Source organism: Ostrinia nubilalis, chromosome 12 (assembly GCF_963855985.1).
Source record: "Ostrinia nubilalis chromosome 12, ilOstNubi1.1, whole genome shotgun sequence".
Lineage (NCBI taxonomy): Eukaryota > Metazoa > Arthropoda > Insecta > Lepidoptera > Crambidae > Ostrinia > Ostrinia nubilalis.
This window is the reverse complement of record NC_087099.1, coordinates 511,898-527,376: the sequence shown is the minus strand read 5'-3', so window position 1 is coordinate 527,376 and position 15,479 is coordinate 511,898. Positions and strand designations below refer to the sequence as shown.

General features: G+C 35.4%; 1 protein-coding gene across 2 annotated transcripts in view; it reads right to left on the bottom strand.

Moving 5' to 3' along the window:
- Positions 1-15,479, bottom strand: part of LOC135076743 (cadherin-89D) — a 43,839-nt gene that overhangs the window by 18,800 nt on the left and 9,560 nt on the right. For both annotated transcript variants that reach the window (XM_063971163.1, XM_063971164.1), the window contains exon 3: positions 4,900-4,999. In XM_063971163.1, the coding sequence (XP_063827233.1) occupies positions 4,900-4,999 (100 nt within the window). The remainder of the gene's footprint in view (positions 1-4,899; positions 5,000-15,479) is intronic.

Below are 15,479 nucleotides of genomic sequence, written 5' to 3'. Positions count from 1 at the left end.
AATTTGGCATAATGAGTTTGGAATTTTTCTTGCATAATATTACTTTTCCATGATGCCCATAACATAATGTTTTGATTTAAAGTGAAAAATAGGTTAAGGTGCGGCGGGGGTGGCCCTTGGGCCACCCCTAAGCCGCCTATTTAGTTTTATACACACATAAATGACCTCATATTAATCACATTTACCAAATCATGCGGTAATTATTCATAATAACCGGCGATTATTCATAATTTTCACATTTATCACTTTGACCGTAACATATATAACTCAAAGGTGACTGACTGACTGACTGACATAGTGATCTATCAACGCACAGCCCAAACCACTGGACGGATTGGGCTGAAATTTGGCATGCAGGTAGATTTTATGACGTAGGCATCTAATAAGAAAGGATTTTACGAAACTCCACCCCTAAGGGGGTAAAACGGGATCCACGCGTACGAAGTCGCGGGCGGCCGCTAGTAATTAATAAAATCACAAACTTTGACAAAGAGGTTCCTTATTTTTATCTTATTTTACGCAACATTTTAACGCAGATGCGGTTGACAAAATTATTTTTATTTGCATATCAAGTCTCGGCTGTAAAACATTAATACTCAATTAGATCTACTCGTATGAATAATCATAAATCAAGAGATGCTATTAAAGAAGAATAAGCATCTAAATCCAATTTAAAGATATCAAAACCTTGTTTAGTGGTTTTTGAAACTAGACCAGATGTTAAAGATCACTGGTCTATTTTCGACATTTATTGCGACAACGTTGATGGATTGATCATTTTGTTGTCAAGGACAGGGTATCATCTCAATGAAATGATAATTAATATTCGCACCCCGTTGAGATCCGTCCATAGCTACACGCATGGTAAATCGCTACCGGTAAGATCCTTAAGAAATTAATATTTTGATTCGCAAATAAGTGTATTGTAATGAGGCAAATTGCCTTATAATAGTATTGAATTAGGAAATTCTATTCATGAGTTTAGTAACGGTTTGCATAATGCAGATTTGTCGATCAGAAGCACATTAATGCATAAAGATGATGTGAGTTTTAAATCGTCGTCTTGAGTTGCAAAAGGAATAACTAGATTTGGTGAACGGATAACCTCATATTGTTTGAACATTTTATTTTGCTGATAAAAATATGAGCTCTATTTTGAATAAAACGAAATGAAAAAACATGCCTCAATGAAACATCAATAATCGACCTGCTTCGCTGTACCTATGATCCTTATTAAGTCGACGACTTCTAGTTAGTATCCATCTCCATAAAATCGGGAAAGGGATGAAATAGCAACTGCATCGTTGTCCCCACCAAGCGGCTCCTATGTAAACATGGATAGAGGCGTCCGACGGCCACCAGAATCGGTTTCTCCGCCATCCCATCCTCGTCGCCAGTGTTAAGTATGAGAGGCGAGAGGGGCACGAGTAAAACTGTAGACGGCTGTCAACGCACTGGCGTTTATTCATAGTAAACCGCGGGCGCAGCCGCGCAACTAACTAACCTAGGTATACATACATGTATGCATATATAACAATTCTTTACATTACATTTTGTTTTCAGACATTCTCCACCAATAAATTCTTACTTTATAATTAAACGTTACATAATTTTCATATCATAAAGCTCTCATCAAAGCGCTATCGCTCCGAATAACATAACAACATTTACAATCCATAAACAAAACATTTCTTACGTTTAGAAATGACCCACATACGAGTAAATATCTGCACTAAGTGGATCAAAAAAGTTTAAATGAAACTATCTGAATACAAACGCTCATTGCAATAATACAGCGACAGCAGATAATCACATGCTGATATTGATCGAGATGTTATGTGACTGAACGAATGTGCTAAAATTATACCTTGTGTAAATCATGCAGTAGGTTAAACTAACAAATGACTTGTAAGTCGCATTCAGTGACCGACTTGACATGCTGTTGTTATTATTTCAGTTATGCAATTTTATTATCGAAGTAGTCTACACGGAAGGATTTACATGATTATTTTCAATATCCAGTAGGCCTAAGATGCGCGCCGTGATAACTTTTATCGACGTCAAAATGTATGGGAAAAATCGATAAAACGGCGTGATAACCGCTTATCACGGCGCGCATCTTAGGCCTACTGGACGAAGAAATCATACTAAAGTATTTCGTAAATTTTTAGAATTCGTATGAACCTGTTTTTCTATAATGTAGAATTATCCATGTAATTTATGGTTGCATTCCAAGTAAGTAAGCACACACATAGATACAGATTACATTAAATAAACATATTTAAATTAATAGATTTAATACAGGTCCTCAGGCTAAATAAGTATCCACATTAAAACAGTCCGCACGCACAGTAGCACTACAACTAATACTTTACCCATTTCCACCACTTTTATGTAACACCAAGTTATAAGTCATAGAAAATTGAAAGTAAAAGTGTTTTCGAGTTAATTCTACAGCTATTACTCTGTGATAGGCAATTTCCGCGGTATTTGAGACAATTGAAAGTGGAAACCGCATTAAATGAGCTTGTACAAAATAATGTTTACTTTATAACGCCAGTCCTTGTGCGTGCAATGAGCTTTTAAGTGCCTGCAAGTGCAATACTGCCTATTATGTAAGTTAATCTGGAAATAAATTACTCATGCATACATGATGAAAAATAAAATAACAATTTCTGCTGCAGTTGAACGAACCATTTCCGGGGTTTTTATGAGGGGGTCTTGTGTCTCCTACATCACATAATATGTTTATATTAGGTCTAAGTATATTAGCAATCAAAACATACACCTCTAACAGTTACGATAGAGACAAAAAGCAATGCATCCCACTCTTTTCCGTCTTTTTAGATCAAAATTCATCATTTGATCTAGCCGCAAGAGCTTTCTTACCACGCCATTTAAAGTAAGGCTACTGCATGTTGGTACCTTGGTGAAAGAATTTCAAAGGAATATTATTTAATTGATGTCGATTAAACGATCCGCACAGCGATAAATAGATACGATCTGACGTACTAGTAATAATTGAGTAACATGTTACATATTTGTGAATCTTTTTGCGTGTGCCTTTATTAGAGACAGTGATGCGTAATTTATTCATAAACTGTTATTGTCATGATTTTATATTACGATGAATGTTCAGGAATTTAGAAATGCCTATGTTGTTATGTAAGAGTAAGTAGGAGTTTATAAATGGGTAATTTTTGAACCATCAATATCCGGAATCAATTATGTAGAGATAAATAGGTAATTTTTTTAAACTTAGGTGCATTGCATCATTGACTTTTAAGACTGTAATTATAAATTATTTATAAGTCTATAGAAGTGATGAAAAGTTTGAGATATGTAGAGTTAGGTGTACAGTTTTATTTGCAACTACCCGTTACTACTTCCCGTTTTACCCCCTTAGGGATGGAGTTTCGTAAAATCCTTTTTAGCGGATGCCTACGTCATAACATCTACCTTCATGCCTTTCAGCCCGATCCATCCAGTGGTTTGGGCTGTGCGTTGATAGATCACTATGTCAGTCAGTCAGTCACCTTTGATATTATTTAGATTTTGCCATTAAGATTGCTATGATTGCATTAAGCGCATTTACGAGTATTTGCCACTTACTTATATCCCAGCTAATTGATACAAAGCTGTCTATTTATATTATTTAAAAAATAACTGCCACACAACTCCCACTGGGATTAGCGATGAGATATCGATACAAGATAATGATCGCTCGCCGACCTCCAGCGAGAGTAGGTACGACAGCTCGCACTAAATGACATCACACTTTTACTTTTAACCTGTTACCCAACTGAGGAACCACTAATGTCACATTGCGACACTCAATCAGATTATACAGTTAAAGTAATTCAATCTTTATTTATTTTATTTTTATTATATCTTCGAACTCAGACAATCGGTCATAACGGACCCCAAATCCTAATTTTAAAAGTTGACTATGTTTATTGCAGTTCATGGTATGTAAGTTACCCTACTTTGTTACTATCGACGATCGTTAAAAGACGCACATAATTACAAACTTACTTGCTGCAACCTTAATTGTCAAAAATCAAAATCAAAAATCAAAATCAAAAATCAAAATCAAAAATATTTATTCAGTTTAGACCACAAGTGGCACTTATGATTTGATATTGTTATTTTATCTTTATTTGCCTTATCTCTTTTGGTTGAAAGAATTAGGTTTCTTAAATGAGAACTGTAATTGTACTGTAATTCTAGTACTGTTAATAAGTTTAAGGTATCAATTGCTGGAAAAATAATGTTTTTGAGTTGTCGATATTTACATAAACTAAGGCTGGGTTGCACCATCTTACTTTAACTTTGACAAACGTCAAAAATCTGTAAAACTCCATAGAAAATACACCGGTTATCGTTATAGTTATGGTCAAATTTCGGTGGTGCAACCCAGCCTTAATCTGCTAGAAATCTAACACAAAATATTTCAAGTGATACAAGATAGTTTCCGAGCTGATAACAATGACACTGACCGTTTAAATAACAATAAATCAAAATTTAAGCCAGACGTAATTGTAAATGCTTGAAAACGTGTAGTAAGTGATACTTATGGTAATTGATTACAAGAATTCATGATGTAAGACCGGGGCGGCGACCCAGATCATGCGGACGGGCTCGGTCGCGTTTGTTCGCGAAAATTATTGTTTTTATGACAAACTTGTTCTATGCCTCTAACGACTTGTCATCCAATAGCGCGGGCGGTCACTGAAGCATGCAAGCTTTCTTGCTATCTAACTAACTGTATGACGACAAAAACTCTGGTTTTGGTGGTCTACTCACACATATCTAGAATCTAGACACACACAATTTATGTCAGTCTATTTCATAAAGAGGGAGACAATAAAAACGATGTAGATAATTTATAAACATTACCTTGGATGCACTTCCACCTTCAGAACCTCATCTCCAACCTTGAGGTTCTCTGGTATCCTGACGAATTTCAGGTATTCGCCTACAGGATAAAAGTTGCAACCTGAAACAATAAATCATGATGTCAGTGGGTGTACTCGTCCAAATCGTATTATCAAAAGTTCACACGTCATATCATTGTCTCACGTCTACTCAAGCCGCTTGTAGATTTTTGATAACACTATGTTTTTCTTTAAGTGTAAACCGCCACTTCTCAATATCTAAAGATAAACATTTTCAACAGTAATTTTAACCTAATGGTTCAGTAATGCATTCTTTGCTTATCAGATCTATTATTAAACTTAAAACAAAGCACAAAATACCAATTAATAACGCTAAATTCCTATCGAACAATACCATTATGGTCCGACAGTAAAAACCTTTTAGGTACATGACTCTACTAGACAATGCTACAAAAATTCTCATCTCAATACAACTGGGCGCCCAATACAATAGTGATGCAATAAGTTATTTCATCGATAACTTGCAATTTCTTTTGAGAAAATAAATGCCTAAATTGTATTTCGTATTCTTTAGTACAACTACATTTTAATATACCGTAGAAAAATATTATTTGCACGTTTTGTACTAGGACCGTTTCGGACCGTTTCGTTGACCGGACCAGCGAGATCAGAATAGTAACTCAAAAAATCAGTTTATGTTGTCCTTACTTCCTGACTCTACCATTAGATAAGCTCACAAAATAGCGGTCAAATTAAAACATTTCAGACAGGCAAAGCATTATTTAAAAAATCGTAGTCTATGTGTTTGTTAGTCAATCTCCTATTGTCTGGTTATCGATCAATAATGGCGTCGATTATTTCACAGCACTACAGTATGTTGCAATGAAATAAATTCTCACAAGTGGACCATTCAATCGTGGTCGCCATTCTGATGTCAAGCTGAGGCGAAAAGTTACTAGTCAGTGTTTGTGGGATCTTTAGTAATTAACTCATTTGGAAATAACTGATATTGATTACGTCACAAAACGGCACACAATATAACAATACACTCGACAGCAAATAAATCGCACCACCCGCGACAAGCACTTTCAAACGTATGCATCCCCACTTCACACCAATATTGGTACCATTCAAAAGCCTAGTTCTAAACTTCATTTCACTAAAGGAAAGGTTTTTACCCCAAAAATGTTTCTTTAGAAGGATCCAGAGACACTTCTTCAAAAAATAGATAGTTACGCTTGAGCCAACTTTTATGGCTATAAAACTGTTAAGTTGGGATTAATCGCTATCCATCTGTTAAAGAGGACACGTGTGATCATTATTTGGTTTTATAACCATAAAATTTGGTCTAATTGATCCCAGAGGTGAGCCCAAAGTGAGGTCTTTTTTCAAGTCACATTTATGGTATATGTTAATCATTTATTAAGAAATTAAATGTGTTTTTCTTTAAGGATATTTATTGGGCTTTTAAATAACACCAATATTGTTGGGGCACCATTATTGTGTCAAAAGAAAATCTTTAAAGTTCGCGTCGCGGGTGGTGCGATTTATTTGCTATCGAGTGTACATTTCTTTATTGCTGTCACAAATCAACAATACTTTTAGATGTTAATAATTTCATTCAGTTGTTATTTTTGCTGACATCGCGATAACACTTTTAGCTTTACTTACTCTACTTATTACCTTTATTGCCAAGTGTATCTAATGATTCTAAAATTAGTAAATTATTCATTGGATAATCAAATTACTCAACTGACCTAAAATATCTACGCGCAGGCGCAGCAAATGTAGCGACACTTTGTAGTCAATGTTCCCATCGTTTCACAATTTCCCTAAGCGGAATCTGATGGCTTTGGGCCCGTGAAATCAATTGTCCATGGTTCAAAATTATCTGTTTACATTGGCCAAGAAATAGATTTGTTTGATGGGATTTCAATTCAATTATTTACTTTTGTTACCGTTTACACCATTGGTTCAAGGACTTTAACAGCTGCTAAAAACAACAATTTGCTTAGGCCTTTGGCAAAAAGCAAGGCTGAAGTGACCAAGTGAGTACGTTATAAGTATGGTGATTTTTTTGTTCATTATTTCGTTAACTCGATGCACTGTTCAATATGTATTTATATGTACATAATTAAATCAACATGTCAATAATGTCCTCAAGTAAATAAATTGGTTTGCACCTATGAATTTATTTGGTATTTTTATCAAAAATTCTAAGCGATATACCTACTAAAATTGAAGCTTTTAACATTAAACTTAAGTTCACGAAATAGAAGTTTCAAAACCCAGATTTATATCTTCTAATGCGATTTACTTACATAGTCATGGCGAGTAAGTAGATGTTTTGTAGTTTAGTTTTCAGGCCTACTTAGTGCGTGTCATCGCTTTTTAAATTATCTTCACGGCCACAAAAACCTCGCTTGTCGCAATAAAACTTTTTCCATTCCACGTTTTTATGAACAATCATAATGATCCGTAATTTCTCCACATAAACGTTAACATGTAAATAATTATACTTGGCACGAATAAACTTTGCACAATAACGAAAGTGAGCCAAAAACTTTCACGGGCAATATTAAAAGAACCAATATTTCTCACGATTTTAAGATAATGAGTGACATGTTGATGTTCTTAATTAATCGCGATGCTTCGTTTTGAAACGCGTTAGGATTAATCTGGCATAAGTCTAGTCTATTGTGATATAAGTTAGGAAATTTTATAATTAATTAGTTCGTGTAAAAAACATTTACATAATTATGTTACATGTTAGGTGTGTTTGGCAATTCTGTCTGAGAACAAGGGGTTGAGCATATTGTCTAAGCTGGAGCGAGCTGATGGCCTAGGTACCATTTAACTGATTTTAAATCACTAGCTTAACAAATCTTTATAAAAGATTTTTCAGTGCGCGATTTCTCTGGATACTTACATTTTTCTTCATTTTCCATCCGATTTTATATCTCATGATAGTCATGGCCTATATCTTACTTGAAATTCATTTACTTATTTATCTGCATACAACAGCATTTCACTGCCATAACAGGAGGTCCATTTATTGTCAGGAGAAAATCTTTGACTTTTTGAAGAAGGAAACTATGTGTTAAAATTTTATTTTTTCTTCAATAATTTGACTGAAAACAATTTGAAGCCCCGTTAAATCTCAAAGCCTGGGAACTTGATCAGATTGAATGTGAAAATAATTCTATAGTGATTCCCATAAGTGTAACGCAGCTATAAAATACCGCAAGTGGCCGTGTGATGGGACATAGCACCGTACACGTATTATTACACCCAGGGTAAACGCTGCAGATGATAGTGTACACTGTAATAAACTTTTATAAAGCATCCAACAACTAGTATATTGTGAAGAAGCACACAAAGTAAACTGAAATTCTCATCGGCATGTTTGAAGTTATCAACTATTTTCAGATGTATTTCACTTCAATGGCTTACTTACCCACTTCGAAACTTTCAAACTTCAGAAACTATCCATCGATCATCGTCATGATCGACAAGCGAAAAAATAAAGATCGATATAATTGAACACGCACTAGTAAACGACCTGCCTGAAATCATATCGATAAAGCTGATTTAGAATTTTGTAGAGACACCACCTCTCCTTCACAAGGCTGCAACTCCTGTGTAGCCAGGATCTACAGATTGATCGCCAATAAAAACCTAACAAGTGAAGCATCTTTCTAGATAGCGATTATGGGCAATAGAGATACTAGAGATTGGGTAACATGATCTTAAAAAAAATCTCACTCACACACCGAAACCGAAATCACCAAATCACACACCGATAAAATAAATAACCAACTCAATGAAGTATAAAATAATATTGATACCTTCACCATCATAACCGATCCTAATCTCTGACGGGAAAAGCCAATTGAATGGAACAGAAGGCCGCCATAGATGCCGCGATAGCAACACTTCCTCCCAGGCCATTGTTATACTTATCACAAATAACAGCATCCAGTAAATTGAAGACAGAAGCGTGAACATTTTTGTTATCTTTCGGCAGTAAAATTATGGAGAGTGATCAGTAATGAGGGTGTATTGTTCCGTGTAAGAGACGTCCATGTTCTGGGTCAGATAAAAATAGACGGGAGTAGGTATACTTAAGGACCGGTATATCTGTTGCGACCGCAGAGAAATTGAATGATGTAAAAGTTTTGCACAAGCTGGCTTCGGTCTTGCTGATGCAATTTTGGTAATTTAAAATTTTCAATGAAGTTCAACAGTAAATGGGTCAAAAAATTGGCTGTAATTTTTCAATTGCATAAAAATTCGATAAAAGCGCCAAAAATCCTACTTAATTTATTTATTTATTTATTTTATTGGGCTTTCAACATGAGATACAGTATTAAACACAATAAAAAAAAGAAAAACAATTAAGCCAAAGGTCTCTAGCTAACTGCTCCCACACAATATTATAAATGCGAAAGTTTGTGTGGATGTCTGGATGTTTATTACTCTTTCACGAAAAACTACTGAACGGATTTTGATGAAACTTTGCAGTATTATTGATTATAACCCAGAATAACATATAGGCTATAATGACGATTCGTGACAAACTAAATTAACGCGGGTGAAGCCGCGGGCAAAAGCTAATAGTATGAAATAAACTTTGAACAATAGAAACCGTACTGTGGCAAACTACTATTGAATGAACAATTTTGAAAAACGTAAAATCATGTGTTGAGTTTTGACTCTTATGCTATAAAGTCATAACATAGAATAACGGAAAAAATCAAACTGAATAACTTTGAAAGTGAGATATAGGTACTATGAATTTTTGTAGTTTTAAACCAGGACATATTACATTAGTAATTTAAGAAATACCTAAGCGACCTGGTAGAGCTATAAAATAATTAATTGAGCTAAGTAACTGTTATTAAACAATATTATTATGTTCCCACACGTATACACAAGCGATTACTAGTACAGCCAATAGCTTGTATCCACCGGCAAATCATAACGGACTATGATAATACGAGATGAAATTATGCAGATGCAAATGAACTTTATGGAAATGTACCTGCTGCGGGCCCGTAATGAAGCGTGGAAAGAGTTGTGATTTTTATTGCTACAATGTTGTTTAGAATTATCCTGTTACGTTTTATACAATTTCTGTTGATTACTAAGTACACGCTTTGTTACGATACTAATTAAATTGCGTAGGAGTGAAATCAACGCGAATGTACCTACTACGCGTGAATAGGCATCTTTTTATACTGCAACATCTGATTTATTGTTTCATTGACAATATTGAGGTACTGTCGTACAGGTACTAAAAGTTAATAGCTTGAGCTTGAACTTGAGCTTGCCGAGCTTGATACAACATAGGTGTTTAAAGAATGAAACGGTGATCGGATCTTTATCGTAAATAATCTTACCTTTTTACCAGCTAAATGCAAATACAGGAAACTAAGCCTGCCTCTAAGTCCAGTATAATATTACAGTGGTCCAGCGGCGTGTTTCCTGGCTTCCGCTACTGGTTTCCATGTTTTCACTTTTACTGAGACTCGACTGGATAAATGTACATGTACTAATTATGCTAAGTAAAGTCTTTATACACCTCGCTTTCAAGCAATCTGCAAGCTTGTTTGTTTGCTAAAATAAACGGAGAATGCGCATTTACTCGTATGAAGTTACAAGAAAACGAAAGATTTACATATTTTTAAAGAAAACTGGTACAAAAAGTTAAAAACGTCCTAAAAACTTATAAAGAAATAATTAATTTCAAGTATGTATAGTAAGTACAATTTGAATAATCGGTACACCTAGCCGTTAAGATAATAATTTAGTTCAATCCAAGTAGGCCACTGTGATGATACCACCGCCCGTGGACATCTGAACATCAAGGGTCGCCGATATTGTCTACCTTTATTGTTAAAGACATACCATAGTATTAACTTTTATCAAAATACATGCTTCAAGAAGCTTCAAGAATGGCACTTACACCACCGTTAACTTCCTTGCCATACATTATAGATCTCAATCTCTCAACCCAAAATACTGTTATCAATCTACCCAACTCAGGAAAAGTACACTCGGGCACATAATAAGAGCACGTATCATTGAATTGATTAATTCTATTATTTATTAGAATTCTATAATACTCGTATCATTAATGCATTCATAGTATTATGCGTACAGACGACAGCACATCAAGCTAAATTGTGGCATCTTACTTTGTAAAGTCGTACTTTTCAACAAAAATGTGCAGTCTGATACGGTGTTGACTGTACCTACTTACCGCAATAGAGTTGTGTTAATTACTCGTAAAAAACTTTTTAATGTTAGTACCCGTTCCGATTAATTCTGATCTCAAAAAATACTATTACAACGCAATGGAAGAAGAAAATCTGAACATATTTTTGAAGGTAACTGTACGTTCAGCATTAAAATAACAGCTTTTCAGATAGCAATCATGACGTTGAATGATGCAGCCTTCACGGGCAAGGGTATGGTTTGTACCGTGGATGTGATATTTGGGTCGATCTGGCGGATAACGCCGTGCTCTAGACTTTCTATCGGAATCGAGATGATTTCAATTTGATATAACTGGCTATATTGTATTAATATCCATCTTTAAGATTTCCTTTACCACGCGACATACACCCGTATTCACAAACGATGCTTGCTTAAATTAAGCAGCAAATCGAACGCACAGCGTTGAATAGAGCTCTGTGATATACGCATCTATGTTTTAGGTATTCGTTCCCGTCATGTATTATTTTGCTTCATTCAACTAAGTAGGATTTAAGCACCAGGAAAATCTGGCGTGCTTTGTTCGATAGAGATTTCGTAGTAACTGGGAATTTTTTTCTTTCTCATAATATGACAAAATGTGAGTATCAATATTCGTCTCTCATACTCGAAGCAAACCATATTTATAAATAACTGACTTCGTAATAAATGATCAATGCTTAAATCTGTGTAATGCGGGAACTAACTGTGGGAACTTTTTGTTAAATGTCTTGTTATATTTCGAATTTTATCGTTATTGACGGTAATGACAGTCGTTAGAGGTTCGAAATAAAGTTAGTGTGAAAACCTTATGCTATAACCTTAATATTATTATGATTTTATCATTATGATGAGGTGCACTATTCACATCTGCAAATCATTCAGATTTGTATCTGATTTGGAAGAAAGCGTGGTTGGAAAGCTGAGCGAAACAGAGTCCAAGTTTGTCCGCATCTTTTTACGTAATGACATCAGATTTTTTGTAAGAATACCCAATTTTTCGATAAGCTGAATTAATTTAAAAAGAATTACGTTGGAATTGCAAAAATAAAATCGATTAATACATATTAATAATGTAAACGAATAACGAAATTCGAATCGAAGATAGAGCTAGTGCATATTGTTCAATTAGTTTGCTAGTGAAATTGAACTTGACGATCTTCTCAAGGTCAAGAACTTCATTATACCGATTCGAGTTGTCCATAACGGACCGGTTGGTGCCTGACCTACGGCGATTTCGATTTCCAGCGCCAGCCCGTTAGCCACCTGGCAGGGCTGCGTGCTCGGCTCTAACTGCCGGTTGAGGTTTCACCGCGATTGCCCTCTCTGTGGTTCATCTTAATGCCGCCATTAAATACTACGTGGAATGCCCACTAACAGTTTTGAGGTCTGGACATGATGCTTTGTGCTGATGCTGAGGCATGTCAACGTGAAGATAATGTTTTACAACTCATTAACATAGATCATTTCATCCATAAAACTTGAATTTTAAATTATGTTCATATTATAAATTAATAATATTTATATGGCAGAAATATGCTACCTTACGTGAGACACTAATGCAAGACTTGCATTTCAAAATTGATTTTGTATAAATCTTAGAAATGTCTACCTGCATCAGTTATGTAACCAATTTCTCATTAAAAATCAAGCATCTTTAGCTAGGAACAATATCCGTCCAAGAATTTACATCAGTATCAGAACCGGTCCCTCAAAAAACGAAAGTGATCCGCGCCGAGTATAAACGTGGAATCACTTTGGGTGATTGTAATCATAAACATTTAATTTTAATTAGTCCCTGCATGTAGTAAATGTAGTTATTAAATAATAAATATCTTAGATTATTTCGATTTCATTAATGATGTGTTGCAGTAATTAAAGAAGCTTTAAGCTTAGAATACAACCTGACGTGGTTTGTATTATTTAGCAATGCATAACTCAAATTTTGATGTGTTATTCATAATCAGAAATTAAAAAGAATTTACCAAACCAAACACGACATAGACGTTTTGTTTTATAGCAGCTTTGAATTTCAGACCAAAATTGTATGACTTCGTTTCAGTCTTCTTATCATAAAAAATGTGTTACAGAGTATACCAAAACAATAGCATTACAGGTACTATTAAGACATTTACATATGTTTCTTAACAGACAATCGTAGTCGCTCAAGTAGGAATAAAAATAGACAATGAAGGTACGACTGAGACACTAAGCGAGGAGTAGTAAAAAATAGTGCGCACTGCATTTCCTCGGAGTAACAGGAATGCGGAACGAATCTCGGGAGAATGCACTTTTTTAACTCGCGCCTATTGACTGTTCTCACAAGCGTGTTATAGTTATTACTATAAAGGCCCTGGTACACAGGCCGCGTCCCTGAAGCCCGACATACTACTCGACATTCATAAAACTTGACAGTTCTCGGCTGATGAGACTACACGTTATACCCTTACCTTGTCAATTTATATGGACTGTCACGTCAAGCTGCACTCACACCAGAGGCCTCACCGAGTTAAACGTGCGTTTTTGAAAGTCATAAAACGAGTTTATTAACGGATTAGATTTTCTGAAATCATTAACTACATGGATACTCCTACCGAATGTCAAATGAATTAAATGATAATTAGTTAAAAGTTTCTCACATACATTGTTTTGCTTTTGAATAGAGACAAGGATAAATGCTTTTAAGTTTAAGGTCATCAAATTTGTTAGTCCGTAACGCCTGATAGTTCTTAATTGTTCCGTGATCAAACACGTGTAAACCTGAAACATCTGTAACTTAATAGTTATGTACTTGTAATTCAATAATTATATTGGTGATGCCGATATAGTTAATTGCACGTATTACATTCCCTAGATAAGGATCAGTTGTAAAATATGAAATAACATTTTAGTGGCAGATCAGAGCAGTGATCGAGTCATGACACGCGAGGCGATAATGGCGTCTGTTCCGAGTGAGCGCGCGCCTTTACCTGCGCGAGCGCATCAGGTGCATGCTTCCTGGGTTTTTGCGCCGGGCAATGACCCGATCTGTGCTGAGACGTCAACACTAGAGGACTAGCCTTCGCTCTTGAGCAGCAATTTAACTGCAAAATACTTTTAGGATCCTATGAATAATAATAAATAAATAGATATCCTTGGATATTTTTACACTGCGCCTCTAGTCCCAAACTAAGCAAAGCAGGTACAGTAGTAGCAGTAGTATAAGCAGTACTATGGGTACTAGACAACGGATATTTTATAAACATCTTAATTACTTTTTTTTGTAATTACATAAGTACTTACATATTATACATAGAAAACATCTATCCTATGGCAATGGTAGAGCATCAGCATGACAAGATCACACTAGTAAATAATAGTGATAGTGCCCAAGATTAAAAATATTAAATTTAACTATTTGTCCATGTACTCTACTCCGACTAAATATTGTTGGATATGTAACAGTAAAGCAACGAGTAAACTCTAATTAGTACCTACAGGTAAAAAATTGCATGTTTGTGATGCGTTTGTCTTTTTCTAAAAAGATAAACGAGTAGAGTAGTATGTACTATTGTGTAAAGGTGTTCGTTAATGAGTACCTATGTGCGCCGTGCGTAATGTAGTGAGCGAGGAGAATGTGTTTTGTGCGTGTATTTGCCTCGCTGTGGGTGTTTGTTTCTAGTGTGATGATGAAACATGATTTTATTGATTATATTGTATAGGTTTTTGTCTGACTCGTAAATAAAACTATTGACATTTACTATTCATTTTTAAGTAGATATTCTGCACAAAATCAATTAGTCTATTCCATAGAGAGATACCTACTGGGAATTTACGCCTAAGACCATAGACATAAAGTTTGAAAACATTATCAGGGGTAGGAAGTTGCATCAGGTAGCCACTTGCCTGGGTAATTCTCAGATTATACTGTTAAATTAGATGAAAGTAGTGGTTAATCTGCGAGCTAAAAGGCAATATTGAAATTAGAGTTTCTTTCAATGGAACGACACTTTCGCGTTTACGTATCGGGTTAAAAATGATAATTTATTGTTAAAGAAAGCGCTTAATGTAATTGTGGATGCTCCTTCATTTACTGGTGACATACGTCCATATCATACGCAGTGTCTCAAGACGAAAGTCTTCGAGCAGTGTGTGTTGCCAGTGTTGACATATGGATCCGAAACGTGGTCGCTTACTATGGGCCTCATAAGAAGGCTCAAGGTCACCCAAAGGGCGATGGAGCGGGCTATGCTCGGAGTTTCCCTGCGTGATCGAATCAGAAATGAGGAGATCCGTAGGAGAACCAAAGTAACCGACATAGCTCGCAGAATTGCTAAAATCAAG